The 16,330-nt window shown below is 33.7% G+C and overlaps 1 protein-coding gene across 8 annotated transcripts in view; it reads left to right on the top strand.

Moving 5' to 3' along the window:
- Nucleotides 1–16,330, top strand: part of Dap160 (dynamin associated protein 160) — a 149,795-nt gene that overhangs the window by 118,457 nt on the left and 15,008 nt on the right. For 7 of the 8 annotated variants that reach the window (XM_069815518.1, XM_069815517.1, XM_069815516.1 and 4 more), the window contains 6 exons: nucleotides 2,734–2,806; nucleotides 6,737–6,943; nucleotides 9,375–9,458; nucleotides 9,559–9,714; nucleotides 14,216–14,260; nucleotides 15,953–16,084. In XM_069815518.1, coding sequence (XP_069671619.1) covers nucleotides 2,734–2,806; nucleotides 6,737–6,943; nucleotides 9,375–9,458; nucleotides 9,559–9,714; nucleotides 14,216–14,260; nucleotides 15,953–16,084 — 697 coding nt within the window. The remainder of the gene's footprint in view (nucleotides 1–2,733; nucleotides 2,807–6,736; nucleotides 6,944–9,374; nucleotides 9,459–9,558; nucleotides 9,715–14,215; nucleotides 14,261–15,952; nucleotides 16,085–16,330) is intronic. The other variant, XM_069815514.1, reaches the window with a different exon arrangement.

Raw genomic sequence — 16,330 nt, 5'->3', positions numbered from 1 at the left:
CTAGACTTTATAGAGCCTTCACTTCCTAAGACGTATGCAAAGAGGCGGAGTCACGCCGGAAATAACAGCATCGCGACTATAGAGTCTCTAATTCAAATACAGAATCAGTTTAATATTTCATCTTCCCTCACTCACTGTTTAAAAAGCAGGACAGTTGTTCTATTGGTGCCGTATTGTAAATCTTGTTGATGTGAATTGATAAAGGAAGTGTGCACGAATGTGCAAATGTCTACTCTTAATCTTTGTTGTATTCTGTCACTGATTTATCACTTTTTTCACATATTATTATATGTTATCTCTCGCACTTTTTTCACATAATTTACACACGCAAGATTCTTCTGGGTCGTGGTAATATGATCTTCTGCAGAGTTTTTTTTTTTTAGATTGCCAATATTTCTATCCATGTAATGTGGACTTCACAATTTTTGTATCCGGTGCCACAATTACGTTCATTACAGATATACCTTATATAGATGCTCTTTAAACTGATCAATTATTTCCATCTTTAAAAAACCTAACAACTTGATTTAGAACATTCGACAATTCTCACCTTTAAAAACTTAACAACTTGATTTAGATCATCCTAAATTTCCACTTTTACGACTCTGTTCTTGATTTTCAGTACACTTATATCGAACACATACTGTCTTCTGCAGAGTTTGTGGTGATACCCATGTACTGCAAGTCTTGTAATAGTGTGTCGTAGCTCCTGTTTTGATCGTGTCCATTCTCAGTTGTTCATGAAGTCTGGCCATATCTCTTCTCTCTTCTTTTCTCGTTCTTGGGGATAGGTATTGTTAACGTAAAAACACGAAGTACATCAAAACCAATTTCAAGAGAATAATTGAGCCGGGTTCTGGTAGAGTTCCTGGGTAGCTCAGTCGGTAGAGCATTCGTGCTCTCAGCCAAAGATCCCGGATTCGATGTCCAGTTCTGGAACAACTTTTCCCTTGAAATTATTCAAGTCAGCTTAACAAGGAGCTATACCTGAGAAGTCAGATTTGTATAGTAAAACTAATTTAAACAAACAAAAACATGAACAAAAAGTGTATATGCTTTAGGCCTACCAAAAACCTAAACAAACCAAACCTAACCTGTCGCCGATTCTAGACCATATGAAAACTCGTTTTCTATCTATCTACAATTGTTTAAACTGCCAGTAGTTTTTACTAATTCAATTGGTTTTGATGGATTTCGCGTTTTAACAGTAACATTAATAAATAGACTAGTTATACACTGACGTGTTGGGTTCCCAATGATCCCACTGATGATTCTTGCTAACTGAAATGTTTCGTGATTCTACATATATCACCAGATAAATACTAGTACTACACCCAGAAGTGTAAAGTATTCAGTTGAAAACGAGACTTTATAGTAAAAGTCCACAGTAAAAAAAAAAAAATAAATAAAACGAGAACATCCCCCACCCCGAAGAAAAGGTCATTGTCCACTAAGGGCTGTGTATATACCTGCTAATGCAGCACGTTATATTGCAGAAACGCTGTATGCAGTATTATCTTTTAAATTGATTTCTTTTTAACATTGGTTTCTGCTAAAAGTATTGTATATTTTATGTTTTTTACAGGAGGACAATTACTTTCCCTATGGTAAATACGAATTCCCGGGCTATATCGGGCTTTTACTGTATCACTATGGTTTTTTGTGATGTAATCGACACAGGAAGTTTGGAATTGAACGGCTTACATCAGCTGCTTGTCTATGCAGATGACGTGAATATGTTAGGAGAAAATCCACAAACGATTAGGGAAAACACGAGAATTTTACTGGAAGCAAGTAAAGAGATAGGTTTGGAAGTAAATCCCGAAAAGACAAAGTATATGATTATGTCTCGTGACGAGAATATTGTAGGAAATGGAAATGTAAAAATTGGAAATTTATCTTTTGAAGAGGTGGAGAAGTTCAAATATCTTGGAGCAACAGTAACAAATATAAATGACACTCGGGAGGAAATTAAACACAGAATAAATATGGGAAATGCGTGTTATTATTCGGTTGAGAAGCTTTTATCATCCAGTCTGCTGTCAAAAAATTTGAAAGTTAGAATTTATAAAACAGTTATATTACCGGTTGTCCTTTATGGTTGTGAAACTTGGACTCTCACTTTGAGAGAGGAACATAGGTTAAGGATGTTTGAGAATAAGGCACTTAGGAAAATATTTGGGGCTAAGAGGGATGAAGTTACAGGAGAATGGAGAAAGTTACACAACACAGAACTGCATGCATTGTATTCTTTACCTGACATAATTAGGAACATTAAATCCAGACGTTTGAGATGGGCAGGGCATGTAGCACGTATGGGCGAATCCAGAAATGCATATAGAGTGTTAGTTGGGTGGTCAGAGGAAAAAAGATCTTTAGGGAGGCCGAGACGTAGATGAGAGGATAATATTAAAATGGATTTGAGGGAGGTGGGATATGATGATAGAGAATGGATTAATCTTGCTCAGGATAGGGACCAATGGCGGGCTTGTGTGAGGGCGGCAATGAACCTCCGGGTTCCTTAAAAGCCAGTAAGTAAGTAATCGACAGGAAATAGTATATCACTTTGAGATTGAGGAAGGATGGCAGTTCTACCTCCTGCTCTTCATGCAGAATCACGTAGTGAGAAGAGAAGCTTTTCTTTTACATATGGACTATGAATATGGAGTATCACTTTTGAGGCATTAATTAAAAACGAAGTGGGAAAGTCTGCTTGTTGTGTTCCTGTTTCAGAGCTTTGCAGGTGAGACGGGATATGAGTCCAGAAGGAATCATCCGTATGATAGGAGATATCTTGTGTGAAAATGTGAGTACAAGTTGTAGGCTATGTGAAACATTCATTCAGTGTTCTGTCCAAGGGCAGATCATTCACTGCAAACCCAGCTTTCTCCAATCTTTACTATTTTCTGCCGTCCTCTTTGTCTCTTCATATTATGATCCATATTGCCGTCTATAATCTGATATCTTCTTCTGCCCCGAACTCTGTATCACTGTATATTCTATCTCAAGTGAATTCGTTATCATCTAAATTTTTTCTGTTCTTATTAATTATCCCATGCGTCTCTTATTGGTATAATATAAGTAATCGTCGAGTTTATCTCGAGCAGTTTATGTCTTGTAAATTGTATATATCCCCCTTACAAATATTATGTAACTGATTCAATTCAATTCAATTTACGTTGAATCTTTCATACACTACTTTTAACACTTGAATATAAATAATTGCTTACACAATTAACACGAGTAAGATCCCCATTTAATCAATTATTCAATTCAATTTATTTGGCCATTAGACATACAGTTTTAGGCTTCGTCAGAATACATTGAAAAACATATAAATACATTTTAAAAAACACTAAAAGAAACAGTAAAATTTAAATAATAGCCTACAATGAATACATGAAATAATTTGAAACTTTTAAATTAAAGAAAACTAACGAAATTGCAATTAAACTTATTTGTTAAAATACAATTTCATACAAATCTGTGTTGAAAAACTCAGCAACAGAATAAAAAGGATTATTTAATAACCAATATTGTAAAATCTAGTTTTGAAGCTATTGATTGGTCATTTATAATATTGACTTGGGAGCTTGATTATATGTAATTTTCTACTTTATTTTATGTAATCTCTAAGATATATTCTTTTGTGTTGTTTTGTTTTCTATTTATGTATTTCATGTATATTATTCAAACCTGGTTGAATGGAAGAGAAGGCCTTATGGTCTTAACTCTTCCAGGAAAATAAAACTACTACTACTACTTCCGTTCACCATTCCTTCCAGTGCATCCTTCTGTAGGCAGTTTCTTCTCAGCCAGTGACCCAACGAATTCCTTTTCCTCTTCCTGATCAGTTTCAGCATCATTCTTTCTTCACCCACTCTTCCCAGTACAGCTTCATTTCTTATTCTGTTGTCCACTTCACACGTTCCATCCTCTTCCATATCCACATTTCAAATGCTTCTGTTCGCTTTCTTCGCTTCATTGTAATGTCCATGTTTCTGCCCCATACAATGCCAAACTCCACACAAAGCACTTCCTTAGTTCTTTTTTCAGAGGTCAGCAGAAGATTTTCTTTTTTTATTGCTATCCTCCTTTTAACTTGCTGGCAGCAGCTCATATTACTGCTTATAGTACACTCCAAGTATTTGAAGCTGTTCACTTGCTCTTCTATCTCATTTAGAATTCGCAAGTTTACCTTCTTTATTTTTCTTCCTATGACCATGGTCTTCGTCTTATTTACATTTATCTTCATACCATATTGCTCACAGACGTCATTTAGCTCCAGTAGCTTATTCCTTAGTATCTTCTTCTCTTCTGCTAACAATGCTGTATCATCAGCAGTTCTTTTGCACTTTATTCTTCTTCCTCCTGCCATCACTCCTATGATAATATAAAATGGAACAACTTACCAAGGATCAACAAGATTATATTGTCCGGACAGATTAAGCAGCTGAGAGAGTTAAGGCAATGCTGTAACCTGATTGTACTTTCAATAATTCTACCTTTTAAAATGATTCATGTTTATTTCATCACCCTTAATCAAAACTTCTCTATCATTTATCTTGTTTATATTTTTTAGGTTATGTTATAGCTTCTGCTTTATAAGATTATAGATAGTCACATATCAGAGATTGTTTAATATATAATATTGATAATTGAAGTGGAATGCAACTGTTTTAATAAAATGAAACTGAAAGAACAAAGCCTTCTTGACTAGTAATCGTCCATATAGATTGTATAGTTAGCATAACTGGTAACAAGAGAACAACTAATCATAACACACTACTGCCATCTAGCGGAATATAGTACAATAATACATTTTCAACAGTTCAGTATTTTAGTAAGTCAATTAATATTTTATTGTATTAGGGAACTTTATTTCTTCTAATCATTATATACTTTCTTCTGATCGTGTAAGAATCAATTAAATTCCACTCGAGTTTTTATTTTCCCTAGATAAATCAAAACCTCTAGTGAGATTATTTAGATCAATGATGTCAAAGCAAGCGCATTTTTCTCACCTTGACGTCGTGCACGGGCAGCAGGCGCTAAGTATGGAAAGAGGAAGGGTTGTGTATATGAATAAGCAACCTGTTGGATTAAGAAAACAGTGGTGCACAAACTTCAAACGGAACGTGAAATTTTATGTCGTTATTTTTATATGGCTTCTTTCTGTTTGATATTATCTATATTGTCTGTAAAACAAAAGTACTAACACTGATTTCTTAATATTGCACTTGTGTTTTAAATCTTAATACCGGTTAACATAATAGAGAGTTAAAAAGGAATATTCACTTAAATTCCATAGTAGTATAATATTATACTGTATTAAGTGGATGAAACACATCATTCATAAAGAAAGTGATATTCCAAAGATAGAGATTGAGTATGACATGATAAGTTGGAATTTATATTGATGGTATCTTTAGCCTTATAAAAGTAATCAATAAACTAATCAAAACAATATTACAGTACAAAGCAAAGTTACCTAGATACTGTATCTGTTTTAAGTGTAACTAATATTACATAACAAAACTCTTATCGCATTATGCTTTTAAGGTGATATTTGTGAGCAACTTCCTATCATCACAATATTAAATTATTTTCTCGAAATCTGCTGAAGCTATAGAGCTGACATTTTTACAACACATGGGCACGTATCTTTTGCTTATGATGTAACAGTAGTTGCTTTGTTAATTCATTTCCTTACAAACAATTCCCATGCGAATATTTTCAAAATTTTCAATACACTATCTTCAGTAATACGTATATACGGTATATTAGATTTGCGAAAACATTCTGTAAGGCTACTAAATAAATAGGCCTATACCTGAAAATTTCACTTTTCTATACGAAAAGTTGAGAAAATATTTCTTTTGAATAAAAAAATCAAACTGGTGAAAAATGAGCATTAAAATTAAAACTTACATTCTTATAATGCACTTATATTTCTCAGGCAAATGTAAAAATTAACATGGATACAGTTTTAATAAGTTCTCTTCCCTTTATCTATTGAATCAGTGCTGGCCATCCCTGAATATAGCTCAACCAAGCGGCATATACCACCTCTTTCGTCTGTCTCTTTCCTTTCCGCTGTAAAGCGCTCAGGCTCTCCTGGGCTCTAAAGCGCGCGCTTGCTCCTGTGGGCATCAGTTGACATGCCTGATTTAGATAAAACATTTAAAAAACGAGAAAATGTCAAGTTGAGCACAAAATGTGGTAAATATAATGGCAAGTCAGAACGAACTAAACATTATATTACTTTATCCTTCATATTCTCACAGAACATATTGTTTGTTGTTTAGTCAACTGTCCGAACACAGGCCTGAATCTCACAAGTGACATCAACATGGTATCACTTACAGCCCTATCTAATTCATTAGGTCAGAGTAAGGAGTACTGTAGACTATGTAGCCTACTCTTCCAAATAGAAATTTAAATGATTTCTGGTTGCTTGAAGCGAATCTCTTTGTGCAAGCATAGTTTGCTTGTTAACATGGTTTAGAGTGCTCTTTGCTCAAAGGAAATGCCCTCGAATGCAGGACCTTCGAACGAATTCGAGCGAGCGAAACATTTGCATTGCAGTACTTTGCAGCTATGACCCATGTGCATTTGATATTTCATACTTCAGTCATGACAGTTTGATGATAAAATGTACTGTACTTATAAATTTTGACGTATTATTGCAAAAGAAAGAGAACATGAACCATACTGTGTTATATTTATATTCTAGTTACCGTGTATGACGGCGTACATCCGTTTCTGCAGCCGGCAGCTCAGTGCAGCCAAGTTCCTTCAGCAACTGACAGAAGAATCGGCAGAGTTTCGCTCTGTAGTGAAGCAATGTCAGAGCGACCCCAGGATTCACGGCATGCCTCTGAGCAGCTTCCTCATCAAACCCATGCAGCGGATTACAAAGTACCCCCTTCTAATTAAAAAGGTGCTTGTAGAAACATCCCAGAAAAAGAAAGTTGTTGTTGTTTAAGGCTGGTATTACACTATCAAAGTTCTTTGACAAAAAATATGATAAAATATTTTATCAAAGATAACCTGAAATTAAAGAACACACACACACACACACACACAGATGTACAAAAATGAGCGAAGAACTGTGTTATAAGTGCTTAACTACAATTAGTTAAAAATATTACAATATGCATAATCCTGGAAAGGAAACACCTGTGAGTTAATTAAGCCATGGATTACAAGTTGTGATAAAAGTATCCATCAAAGCATATTAAAAGAGCTACAATGCGAGGACTTGAAAAGTTACATAAATTTATTTGAGAATATATTAAGATAATTTTAGTGTGTCCAGACTTGTGCTTCCTTCCTGTACAGCAATAGTCTCTGCTGTTTTTACGTATGCTTCTTGTCTTCAATTTATGTTTTCGTAGTCCATACACACTGTGGCCCTAATGTCTTGTGTTATACGTACATTTCATTTGTTTCTTATTCTGATATCGGCATTTGGTCATACTAACATCCCAATCAAATTAAGGCATTCTGCCATATTAGTTTCAAGCTAGTCAGAGCTTTTATAAAAGACAACAAGATGCACAAACTTACATTTTACAAAAGATCTTTTATCAAAGACAACCCATTAATTACACTATCATATATTTTATAAAAGATCTTTGACATAACTTATATTTTTGATAGTGTAATAGTGTGATAGTGTAGTGCAAATTCAACCTCGGAAATTTCTAACGCAATAATTAAGAATAGATCACTATTAGAAAAAACAACAATCAAATTTCTTGGCTTAAAAATCGATATTGTGTTAAATTGGAAAAATCATATTAAAGAAATTACCCCCAAACTAAATTCAACTTGTTTTGCTATTAGATCTATGCAAAAGATAGTAAATATCAATACCTTAAAAACAATATACCTTGCATACTTCCACTCGGTAATGAGTTTTGGAATAATATTCTGGGGAAATTCCACAGATAGTAACAGTATATAGCAAGAGTACTAATGACTTCACAGCCAAGGGCCGAGTATTAAGCTGGTATTGTATTGTATTTACAGAGAGCTTTTATAAAAGACAACAAGATGCACAAACTTACATTTTACAAAAGATCTTTTATCAAAGACAACCCATTAATTACACTATCATATATTTTATAAAAGATCTTTGACATAACTTATATTTTTGATAGTGTAATAGTGTGATAGTGTAGTGCAAATTCAACCTCGGAAATTTCTAACGCAATAATTAAGAATAGATCCCTATTAGAAAAAACAACAATCAAATTTCTTGGCTTAAAAATCGATATTGTGTTAAATTGGAAAAATCATATTAAAGAAATTACCCCCAAACTAAATTCAACTTGTTTTGCTATTAGATCTATGCAAAAGATAGTAAATATCAATACCTTAAAAACAATATACCTTGCATACTTCCACTCGGTAATGAGTTTTGGAATAATATTCTGGGGAAATTCCACAGATAGTAACAGTATATTTCTATTACAAAAAAGAGTAATTAGAATAATAGTAGGTGCCAAATCTAGGGAATCGTGTAGGACTATTTTCAAAAAACTACAAATAATGCCCATGGCTTGTCAGTATATTTTTTCATTAATAATCTTTCTCATATGTAATCGTGAAAACTTTGTAACTAATTCAACAGTTCATAGCATAAATACACTTCAAAAAAATGACTTTCATACTCCATCAGCAAGTCTATCGTGCTATCAAAAAGGAGTAAAAATTTTTAATAGCCTCCCTATCGATATAAAAAATGAAACTCAAAACATAAGATTATTTAGGGCCAAATTAAAGAAGTACCTATTCTGTAGGTGAATTCATGACATTCAATAACGCTTCATGAAATTGATACTAAAACTTTGTGTTGTACTAGTAGACTATATTGTAAATCTCGTCTGTATGTATTTCATCTAGACTGTGACTATAAATTAAGACTTTATAATAGTATTAAGTTTTTTGACTTGTTCCGTATTCTAGCTGTAAAGCAACGTATGAATACCATGGAATGTTAATAAATACAATACAATACCAGCTTAATACTCGGCCCTTGGCTGTGAAGTCATTAGTACTCTTGCTATTTAAGTGCTTCACTAAACAGTCGTGTTCTGTGATGAGTCTGAATTTTGCTACTGCAGTTTTGCGTGGCTTATTCGAGAGTGAGGGATATTCGAGAAAATACGGTGAATGGAATGAAATACTGGACGTGGTCTGATAGTTGTGTAACACCACGTAAGAACACTGTGTATTTTTCATCAGTAGTCTTACAAAATGAAGTTGTTACTTACCATGAATATTTTAAGATCGTAGAAAAACTTTTTGGCAGTTAAAAAGTACCTGAAAATAAATATTCTGTAATTTGTCAATTTTTGTTTCAGATATTGGACTACACACCAGATAATCACCCTGACTGGCAGAATTTACAGGATGCACTTGCAAAGGCTGAAGAATTTTGTATGCAGGTATAGTTTCAATTGCTTAACTGCCATAGAAGTTTTTATAATCATTAGATGTCATAAGAAATTATTATGAATTGAAATGAATTGTTTTCATAATTCGAAGGTTAATGAAGGAGTTCGGGAAAAGGAGAATTCAGACCGTCTGGAATGGCTTCAGCGATGTGTTCAGTGTGAAGGTTTGGAAGAGAAGCTTGTGTTCAATTCTATGACAAATTCGCTTGGTCCACGGAAATTTCTTCACTTCGGTGTTCTTAATAAGGTACATAGATCTATAATTCTAGTTTATTTTGATTGTTAGAAATGTGCACTGGAATACGTTTAGAATTAATCTTTATGCTCGACCATGCCGAAATGTAGTAATTATACACCTGGTAGCAGTCCTTTAATGCATGTCATTAAAGTACACCTATTCATTAAAGTTCAGGTTTTCGATTATTCTCGGATATGGAATCGAAAGATAACGAGGGAAACGTCACAGAGGCTGGAAATCCAATACTGTCACAGAAGGTTATGTTCTGTTACTATAATAATTAGCGTTAATTGTAAATAATATTCAAATAAATTCAAATTGTCATCTCGTTTTTCAATTCTAAATCAATTTCCAGGTTATATCAAAATTAGTTCATGTTATTCTCTAGATTACATCAAGGTCAATGACATTATTGTTCCTCGGAAAAAATCAATACTTTCGCGTCTGCGCACATCTCACAATTTACGAGCTATGCATAAGGTCACTTCCGATCTTCAGTCAGATACGAATAAAATGAATACTTCTGAATAATTTCAAGTTAGAAATATGGTCGAGCATAAAAAGTAGTATGAAACTTGCCTATAATGGTAATTAAGGCGCTCGTATGAAAATTATGAAACTCGCTTGTGCTCGTTTCATAAACAAACATACTCGCGTCTTAATTACTATCATTATAGGCTCGTTGCATAATGTACTATTTTGTTACCATTGAAGCATCTGAGTTGACACAGCTAATTTGATAGTACCAGTACGGTAAAACCCCATTAATCCAGACTTGTTGAGGCGAGAGTTGTCAAAAGTCCAGATTCACAGAAATATTTAAACGTGAACAAAAGCATTATAGTATGTAATGCATAATAAAGTAAAATACAAATGTGTTGATTATATTACAAATTATAATAAGGTCGTGTCTCAAAGCTCAAGTCTATACTACATGCTAATAACTAGCAACTAGCTGACTTGTAAACTACACACTAGAGAGCTTTGAACATGTATGCTGGAATCATGGCCTTCTTCATAGACTATTTTTCTCAAAGCCATGACATTTCGGTATAACACTAAATTAAGAAGGCAGTGTCCTAATGCAGTTTCATTACGAGTTATCAGCTGTTATATTTTGGAAATTCTAAACCTGTGTTTATAAACAGTTTTCCAGTAAATAGTTCATGAAACTTGATTGTCAGGTTTATGAACTGAATGGTAATTTCGTCATACACTGGAAAAGAAACGTAGAAAGATGTAAAATTGTAAAAGATGTTCAAAAGATATCTACGAAAATTACGTTTAGCTATCAACAATCAAAATACTCGTAGGCTATATGTGGAAAAGATGAGGGCCTAAAATATTACAATATTTAAAAAAAAAATGTAATGCCAGATACCAACAATGCCAATGTTCCAAGTTAACGTGTTATTCTACATTGAACTCACATTTTATTTCCATAGCATCATCAGATTTCATAACCCCCAATTGTTAATGAGGTGTCCATGTTTGTTTAGTATGTTGTTGTTTTCTAATGCCAGGTGTTTGACAATAAAGTAATTTGACCTCTTGCACTCCAATATTTTTCAAAGATATTATCATGGCCAGTCACTGAAGCACAGATTTTGAGGTGTTCCGAATCCATTTCTTGGTTTGAGTTGCACAATGGGCAGTTAGGGGACTGATATATTCCAATTCTATGCAGGTGTTTGGCCAAACAATCATGGCCTGTTGCCAATCTAAATGCAGCTACAGACGATTTTCGTGGTAAATCGGGAATTAACTGTGGATTTTGATGCAGAGAGTTCCATTTTTTCCCTTGGGATTGTGTTATCAAATTTTGTTTGTTGAAGTCTAAGTATGTAGATTTAATAAATCTTTTCACAGAGTAATACGTAGATTTAGTAACAGGTCTGTAAGTAGCAGTGCTGTCCTTCTTTGCTAAAGCATCAGCAATCTCGTTTCCCAGGATTCCACAATGGGATGGTATCCATTGGAATACAATTCTTTTATTGAGTGATATTAATTGAGAGAGCATTTTAGTTATTTCTGCTGTTTGAGATGAAGGTGTGTGTTTAGAGACTATTGATAGAACAGCTGCTTTGGAGTCTGACAATATAACTTAATTTTTAAATTTATTGATGTGACAGAGAAGATTCCTGAGACTTTCACTTATTGCAGTGATTTCTCCATCAAAACTTGTTGTTTGTTTAGTGTACAAGTCAACAATCAAGCAAGCATTTTCGTTTACTCGCTACTACGGATTTGATTGCTATGCACTACGTAGCTTTGGATCATAACTTCTGATGTCACATCCGGCTATTTAGTCAACAATCTAGTTCACTTCAGCTGAAAATGTAGCTTTGAGACACAGCCTAAGTAATATAATGAATGTAATCTGTCACATAATTCAAGTGTTATTTAACATGACTTAACTTCATTTGAATTCGGATGTCACAATCCTCATCTTCAGATCCTCCAGCCTTGTTTATACTAGCCATAATTTTTTATACATTCATTATGTGATAGCCTGAATCATCATATTTTATTATCGAACCAATCCTCAATCTCTTCTGCGGTGACTGATCTTTCACTACTCTAATCAGTGCTTCATAGTAATCCTTGATTTCAATTTTTTTGCACTTGAGTTCAATGCTGCTGCCATACAAAATGTTCTAACTTGCGTTGACCAATATTCTGAAACTTATATACAGTGAAATACCAGTATAACGAACTCGAGGGTACTGTAATTATTTTCGTTATAGTGAAATTTCGTTAAACCGAAAATTGATTAAATTTGCCTACAAATTATGTCCCATATTATGGAATAACAGATACTGTACCTGGGTTAGGTTATACTGTATATCCATATTATATTGCAACTTCAAATAAGAATCGGTACCATAATGATAATTATGCATATTCAACAACTGAATAATTTATTCTAGCATTATTTTACAATAGGCTTTCTTTGCTTTTCTTCCCTCCTTTGTCTACTTCTTCAATGATGTTTCTTTTCTCGTATAGCGAAAACTGCTTCTTTTCTGCCATATCTGCTTCTTTACTTCCTCCCTCTACAATGTTAGGAACAAACTGCCTTCGAAAGTTCGATTTTATTAAACCGTTTCATTTAAATATAAATTCAAACCACAACAATCGCGTCTACAGAAGTGCATTCAGAAAACTCACTGAAACCAAGGGTGGCCGATGCCTAGCGATAACTCATTTATTTTATTTTCTTTCAAATTTATTTTAAGTAATTTTTAACTGCTTATTAGGACTAATTTCGTTAAAATAACATTTTTTTTGTGGCGGGATGAATTATTATTATGTTAAACTGAATAGTTCGTTATTTATGCATGCTTTAAACTGAACATTTTTAACATGTAAATTAATAGTAAAATGGCTGGGACTAAAAAATTATTTCGTTATTCTGAAAAATTCGTAATAGCGGTGTTCATAATAGCATTATTTCACTGTAGTGGGTCTAATTTGTTTTAGAGAGTTTTCGGGATAAAATTTTATTTCTTCAGAATATTTCAATCAGTCAATCAATCAATCAATCAATCTTCTTAATGTATCCAGCTGTTTGCTGACAACATAAAGTCCACTATAGTCCACTGTAGTCTTTTCAGTTCTTGTTTTTCTTCAGAATGTTTGTTTGGATTAAGGAGTTCCAGCGTAACAGAGTTTTATTATATTGTTATATGTATTTTCCAATTTATTAGTGCCTGTTTTCACATCAAATCTCCCTAATGACTACAAGAACCGATCTTGACCAAACCTGATATACAGTATATATGGTGCGAGATTTTTTGGGTATTTTCACTGCGTCAAAGATGTAGAGACATTCTATATTTTATGTGTTGTTAGGCTTTTACAGTAATGCGTTTAGAATTAAGCTTTTGAGTATTCCACTGTGTTCTGGAATTTGACAAAACACACACCCACAACACATCCTGAACACTCAACTGAATTTCAGAACACACACTCTTTTCAATACCATTATGAACATAACCTACCACAACAAGAAACCAGATGATAGCGTTGAAACTCACTAGGAATCTGAGGATGCTGCAAACAACATCGAAACTAGTCAATCAGGTAACATGACACCAAAATTATAATGTTAACATAGTGAAGTAATTATTATTTATTCAAGTAACTTAACAAACAGTTCATCAGTGATTGTGTAAGTGTTAAAAGACTTCATTCAAGAATAAAAATATCCTACCAGAATGAATTTATGTTACCACAATCGCTCGTTCGTTACAGGAATGGAGAACTGTTTACACAGTGGTTATTGAATCTGTGTGAATTGTGTCATATCAATCTCATAAACGAACTACGAATGAAGATTTCCGTTTAATATAAAATTATTTGAGAATGAACATGAATCTTTTCAACTTAGTCTATTTCGATAATATAAATTTTCCAAACCTTTTGAAGCTTACTTATACATTCTAAATTCAGTGATATTGATCTTGATTCAGTGATTCTCTTTGTTTTCTTTACATGACTTCTACAGGTGTCCCAAATATTTAATGCTGGTATCCATATACCGGTATTTCAGGTCAGGATATTCCTCTTGTAGATGTAATCACAGTCTACTATATACAGTCACGAAGCTTGAGTTTTGAGGGTGCTAGAAACAATAGACTGTGACGGTACTATTTTGCATTGCCTGTAATGAAGCGATATTAGCGATCCTAGTGGTGAGCAACTATCTAATGTTTGCATATTTACTACGTATTGAGTTTCGCGACTGTATATACTAGACTGTGATGTAATCATGCATGTAGTACATTATCTGTTTACCTAGCATCTGGTTGTTTACACATAGAAACATACAAGATGCAGCTGTTGTATAGTTGACAGTTTTATGTGTATTTTTCATATTCGTAATGTGTAAGGTTACACAACTTTTCGTGTATGTGTTATGTGTGTTACCAGTAGATTGTTAATTACCAATGTGCTTGCTTCAGAAATTAACCTTACAACCACTTCTATTGAAGTGGAAACATTATAAACAAACTAAAATGTCATGCTAAGTTCCCTTCCATCTCTTGTTGCACACCTCTTATGCATGCAGCTTGATAGTAATTAAATAAGAACAAATTTCCTATTGCAAAAATAGGCTGTTGGGATAATAAACTATATTGTTTTCGCTGTAAGAAAAATCCTAATGTAAACACAGGCACGTGGCTGTCATACCTGTGATTGGCTCACAGTCGAAACACTCACACGACGCAGAAAAATATAGTCCGTCTTTGGAAACCATAATTTTGTATTATTTGAAAATAAAAAATTGAATTCTAGTTCTTAAATACAATAAAACATATAACTTCACTCATATGTAAAACGATATGTAAAAGAAAAGCTACTTTTATATTTTGTTATGTACTATGAACGCGGATGAATACCAACAGTAATACCGAGGTAGTCTGTTCTTGTAACAAGCTGGCGTCACTTGAGCTCGTAGTTGTTGACGTAAGCACATGGTACTGAAGTATGGCTTCTGCATCCTCGGTGTGTTTGGTTATTAAACATAAGAATAGAAACCCTCTCAAAAGCAGAGAGAAACAAATAGTAGTCTTAAATGTACATAATAAGTTATGTGAGTTTTAATCACAGTAATTATAAAGTAAATGTTTCCTAAGCATACGATTGCATAGTAGTGAGGTTAGGCCTACTTGACGAGTAACGGGAAATGTTTAACATGAAACAGAATGTACAACAGTAGGCGGGAACACGTACTGAGAATCTATGGCGCCAAACAGCGGCCAATGAAGCCTCACTTCAGTCACGTGCTATTGTTTACATTATGATTTTTCTTACAGCGAAAAGATTATAGTTCAAATCTGCTTGTATCGTTTACACCATACCTTATTTATGTGTTTTTGATTAAATATGGATTATTTTTTCTTCAGATATTGATGCAAACAAGTGTTAGTGTCATAAGTCCAAACCATGAATGTCTGATGTGTCTGAAACTTAAAAAACTTTCTTAGTTAAAACGTTAAAATTGTTATAATTTTAAAGAAGTTGTGTACCTTATGGCAGACAGGTCCCATTTCTACACCGGTGTGGTATCGGTATCATCTTCAGTGTCTTTCAGTGTCGAAATGGGACCCATCTGTTATAAGGTACATAACCTCTTTAAAATTATAACACTTTTAACATATCAACTTAGAAAGTTTTAAGTTTTAAACAAGTGTTAACGTGAACAAGAAACAATGAATCTGATATGTTTGTTTTCTTTCAGGCTAAAAGTGGAAAGGAGTTGGTTGGTTTCCTGATGAATGACTTCCTCTTGTTAGCTTATTCTCCTAAGCCTCTTGGAGGCACATTCTCATTTGAGAAATATGCTAACACGACATTTAAATTATATAAAAAGGTATGCATAGTTATTTGTTCACCTGCAGGTTTTAGTAATATGTTAGTATAACTAGAAAAGTTCGGTTGTTCAGTCTCTCCCAATAAAATGTTATAGCCTACATTTGAAGAGTTGGGAACAATGTTCATATTCATTTATTGCGTCCAACTGATCACATACATGATATGGGACATGTAAAATTTATACCATAATTACAAAACAAAGGAATTGGCTGGGTCACTGGTTGAGAAGAAACTGCCTTTGAAG

This window comes from Periplaneta americana, chromosome 17 (assembly GCF_040183065.1).
Source record: "Periplaneta americana isolate PAMFEO1 chromosome 17, P.americana_PAMFEO1_priV1, whole genome shotgun sequence".
Classification (NCBI taxonomy): domain Eukaryota; kingdom Metazoa; phylum Arthropoda; class Insecta; order Blattodea; family Blattidae; genus Periplaneta; species Periplaneta americana.
Note: the sequence above shows the minus strand (reverse complement) of the source record. Positions and strands in the feature narration are given on the sequence as shown.